The following is a 4,195-nucleotide window of genomic DNA, read 5'->3' on the forward strand; positions in this document are numbered from 1 at the left end:
GCATCCATTGTCATAGAATACCCATTGTCATGGAATAGCCATTGTCATAGAACACCAACAATCATTTAGAATTCCAGTAACTGTGTAATTTAAAATTCCACCAACAAAATGTCAACAAACTCAAAATATATTCAATAGAGCGGGCGGAAAAAAAGGGGGTGCTTCTTAGCAAGAAAAAATTTTTCATCAGAAGGATTGCAAAAAAAATTGCACAGAAAATCACCAAAAAACTATGTACTCTATATGTAGAGAACACGTTTCTAGTAATTTAAATTCAGTAGGATAATGTTAAGTTCAGTCTCTTTTATCGGAGAGTTACTGTTTTACACGTGTTATTTGGACGAATTCAAGCTCCCACTTTTTTGGCGGGAAGAGTTTCAACTTTTCTAATATTGGCTTTTGCCATCTTGAATTGATGCATCATCAACAGAGGCCATAAGGATTTCAGTTGCATCTGAGCTATCCACCTGTAATTAATTTGGTCGATTTCAAGACAGAGATGTACTGAGTAGATTTTTAGAACTTTTTTCGAAGTTGCTTTTGAACAGTTTCTTCACCGAAAGCTGAATCATTGGATTACATTTTTTTCATGAAAAGTTATTCATTGATTCTGCGTATTTGTTCAATTTCAATTTGTTGACCTGGCACGATTAAAATGGTCTCAACAAAAAAAGAGAAAACTAGGTTTGATTAAACCAAGCGAGAGCGATAGAAAGATCACTCATGAATAACATAGTAGTTTTCAAGGATCTCAAGGTGATTTATTGTACATTAATGGTTATATAGAAATGTTCAATATCCAATTAGGTGGTTTGGCACAATTTTCTTGTGTTCATGATTGATCTGCTTGATTTTATGTGATAACTATCAATTGCGTTGTACAATCTTTTTATTTTGCGCATAACTTGCTTCTTTACTCTTGTGAGCTGTAGAGAACAGTATTAAATTCATTTCACTTCTATTTTCTTCAACAATTGCCCACGAAACTTTTTCAAAAAACCAGTTTTCTCAATAGCCTTCATATCGACCAAAGCTATTTTGCAATTGGTCTCTTCAAATTTTTTTTTTCAGTAACGCTTAATTAGGAATGCAAACTCTTGCAGATAACGACAAACTATTTTATTCGAGTTCATTTGATTATTGTTAATAGTTATCATGGAGAAACCCTCTCGAATGCATTTAATTTTACGCAAGGCATGTGTACTTTTTTGCAGAACATTGAATGCATTTTGACGAATCTATTGAGGTGGTCAGTTTCATCCATATCATAGATGGAATTAGCAATGATGACGGCACTGCGATCTTGTTTAAAAAGAATTTAGTCACCAGAAATTAAATTAAGAATTCATAACCATTGATTAGAGAGTGGATCGAAACTTCAAAGATCTTGATAAGGCATTGATAAGATATACTCGAACAACTTGCAAGATCTAAGCTTATACATCAGAAAATTGAGTAAAATAACAATTTTTTTCTTTCGATTTTAGATTTTTAAATATAAAGAAATTGCTCAGAAACGTTTTTTTTCTAGAAATTATTTCCCATATTTTTCCAAACTATCTTATCCATAAATCATTTCACACCTCAGAGCCGCCCTAACAAAGTTCTCAGACTTAACCGAACGTATACCAAAATTCAATATTGATAGTACCAGTAATATTCAGGGCTGAAATCTAGGTTGAAGGATAGGGGATTACTCGAACAGGTGCTTTAACGGAGACATCCGCCAAGATGAATCAAGTTTTGGTCCACAGTTTACCTTCACCTTTCATCTGCAAATCTTCTTGACATGTAAAATTTCCCATAACCAACGGGCGTTCCGATTATATAAGCTCAAGTTTTTAGCATTTAGTTGTTATACGATTAAGTCTATGACTTTATATGAGAATCTTTCAAGTTGAACTTATGTGTTCTTTGAACAATATGTTGATTTTTATCCTTTAGAAGCCGGTCTTTCGCCTGTGAGGTAAAGCGGTTTCCCAGCTCTCACAAAACATCGGCACCCGAAATACCGCTTAATTCCTTTGCGCCTGAACTCAAGTGATAGAATCTTCCAATCATCCGAATTACCTCCTGTCTAAAAAGAAAAAAAAAATTCAACAATCTTCACATACGCATGTACTCTAAGTAGGTTGAGATCCCAGACGTAAAATCGATATGTTCAGACAGTACCAGAAGAAACGTGGCTATGTCAAGACCGGCCCAGACGGAAAAAAACAAGGTTCAGACTTTCATGCGTTCATCAGACTTTGGTTAATTCATCTGGGTCATGAATTATCGACTTTCCGTCTGAGACCTCAACCTTGTGTAATTTGTGTAACTCTGCTTGAATTCAATCAAAACTGTCGGCGTTTACTGAGAATCGTTAGGTGGTTTCAGAAGTTTAGTCACTAATTCAAAGTTTTTTCTGCAGAATAACATAGCCTCACATAAAACTCGAAATTAGCGTATTTTTGAATGCTGGAGATCCAGCAGAAATTTTGGTCATGTTTTTGGCCAAATTTACGTGTTTCTTTCTTTTAATCTCATTACTAATGTAGCAATAAAAGATCTTTCGAAGGAACCTTGAACAGACTTTTATTATAGCCTTAGTTTCTAAAAATGATATATATGAAATTGTAACTATTTAATTTCAAAAAACGCTGAAATGTTTCCTATTTGTTTTCTTTGTCGGCTAGTAACATTGTGACCTGAATAACAAGTCCCATATGCTCCACCAAAAACTTCACATTTTTTTACTTGTTTTAGCTTCCTTATAAAAGATTTTAACCTCGACATTGTCTCCTGAAAATTGGCCCTATATTTAGCTTTTTGTTCTCTCAATAAAAAGGCCTATAGTTTTGACAATAGAAAGTGTTCTTTGGCCCTTTTACGGTTTTTCTGTTTTGTGCATTTTTGTTTTGGCCCTTTTTTGTTTTGATTGGAACTATTATCGAGTAATTTTGAGCATTGTTTTTTATATATAAACTTTTCTTATATTGTGGCTATTCATTTTGTCACTGTGTCAGTTGATGAAATTAGGCATCAAGTTAGATTGCTTTTTGAGTTAGAAAGCTGCGAACAATATAAGTACATCAATATATTTAAGTGTTCAATCATATTTGATGCCATTAAATTTCAAAAAGGTTTTGAGTTTCATTGATTTACTTTCCAATGGTTTTCCGCAAAATTTTGAATAGTTTCTCGTGCTCGGAGTATGCTGTTTTTTTGTAACTTGTTAAGTATTTTTGTTAGCTCAACTCCAATACTCTAATTGATTATATTACCTCAACATTAACTATACAAACCGTGAAAACGAACACCCACTTTTCTTGTAAACTAGATTACTCAGCAGCTCAGTTCTTCTGCACGTCAAGTTAAATTTTATTTTTTTCTACAAGGGTTAATAAGCCAATATGCGATCAGGTCTTTCAACCTGCTTTACTTACTTTACACATTAAAAATACTTAGTTGATATTTTTGCTTCGAGCCTTGTTACTACTTGAACTTTGTAATCAAACGGTTTATCCACGCCAGTCAAAAAAATTATAAATGGCGCATTTTATGGTGCAAAATATACGAAACATGCATTTTTTTAAAACTGGTTTAAGAAATAGTGCATAAATTTTGCATTAAATTGTGGTAAATTGGTTGTTTCTGAACTATTTCATATACTGTTTGCAACTTATGAAATAAAATAAAATTGCTCTCAAAAAATTAATGAAAAAATTGTAAACCTACAGACGTCCTTTTTTGCTATTTCAAACCTGCCCTACGCTTGAAAAACATTCAGCCGGTTTCAGTAATTTGTAACAAGTTTGCAAATTCTTACTTTGAGTTGCAAATTTTTTGTCTGATACTTGGATTGATTTGCCAATTTTTTGGATTATTTAAAACTTATTTATAAATGGTCTTATAAAAAAACGGAAAAATTTTATTTCTCAAGATATTGAATTTTATTTCAAATTTCAGACTGCCGTACTGCTTAAAAAATCAATCAATCGATTTGAAGAAAAAAATAACTTGAATAAAACCATTTTTGTTTATTTGATCGAAAAGGTAGAACGTCAACCTCAAAGCTTGGATCAAAATCGGCTTAAATTTGTCATCCAGCAATGTTGAAAATTGTTTCCCAAAAACAATTACTACCCAAAATCATGCGGTATCGTCAAGAAATTTTTTAAAAAATACGTACATACATACATACATATATACA

General features: G+C 32.6%; 1 protein-coding gene across 1 annotated transcript in view; it reads right to left on the bottom strand.

Moving 5' to 3' along the window:
- Nucleotides 1–1,822: 1,822 nt before the first annotated feature.
- LOC142350672 (uncharacterized) overlaps nt 1,823–4,195 on the bottom strand; it is a 13,915-nt gene continuing 11,542 nt past the window's right edge. Inside the window, exon 4 of the mRNA XM_075402600.1 lies at nt 1,823–2,077. Within this exon, the coding sequence (XP_075258715.1) occupies nt 1,934–2,077 (144 nt within the window). The 3' untranslated portion in view covers nt 1,823–1,933. The remainder of the gene's footprint in view (nt 2,078–4,195) is intronic.

This window comes from Convolutriloba macropyga, chromosome 12 (assembly GCF_964194025.1).
Source record: "Convolutriloba macropyga chromosome 12, txConMacr16.3, whole genome shotgun sequence".
In the NCBI taxonomy this organism is placed as follows: Eukaryota; Metazoa; Xenacoelomorpha; order Acoela; family Convolutidae; genus Convolutriloba; species Convolutriloba macropyga.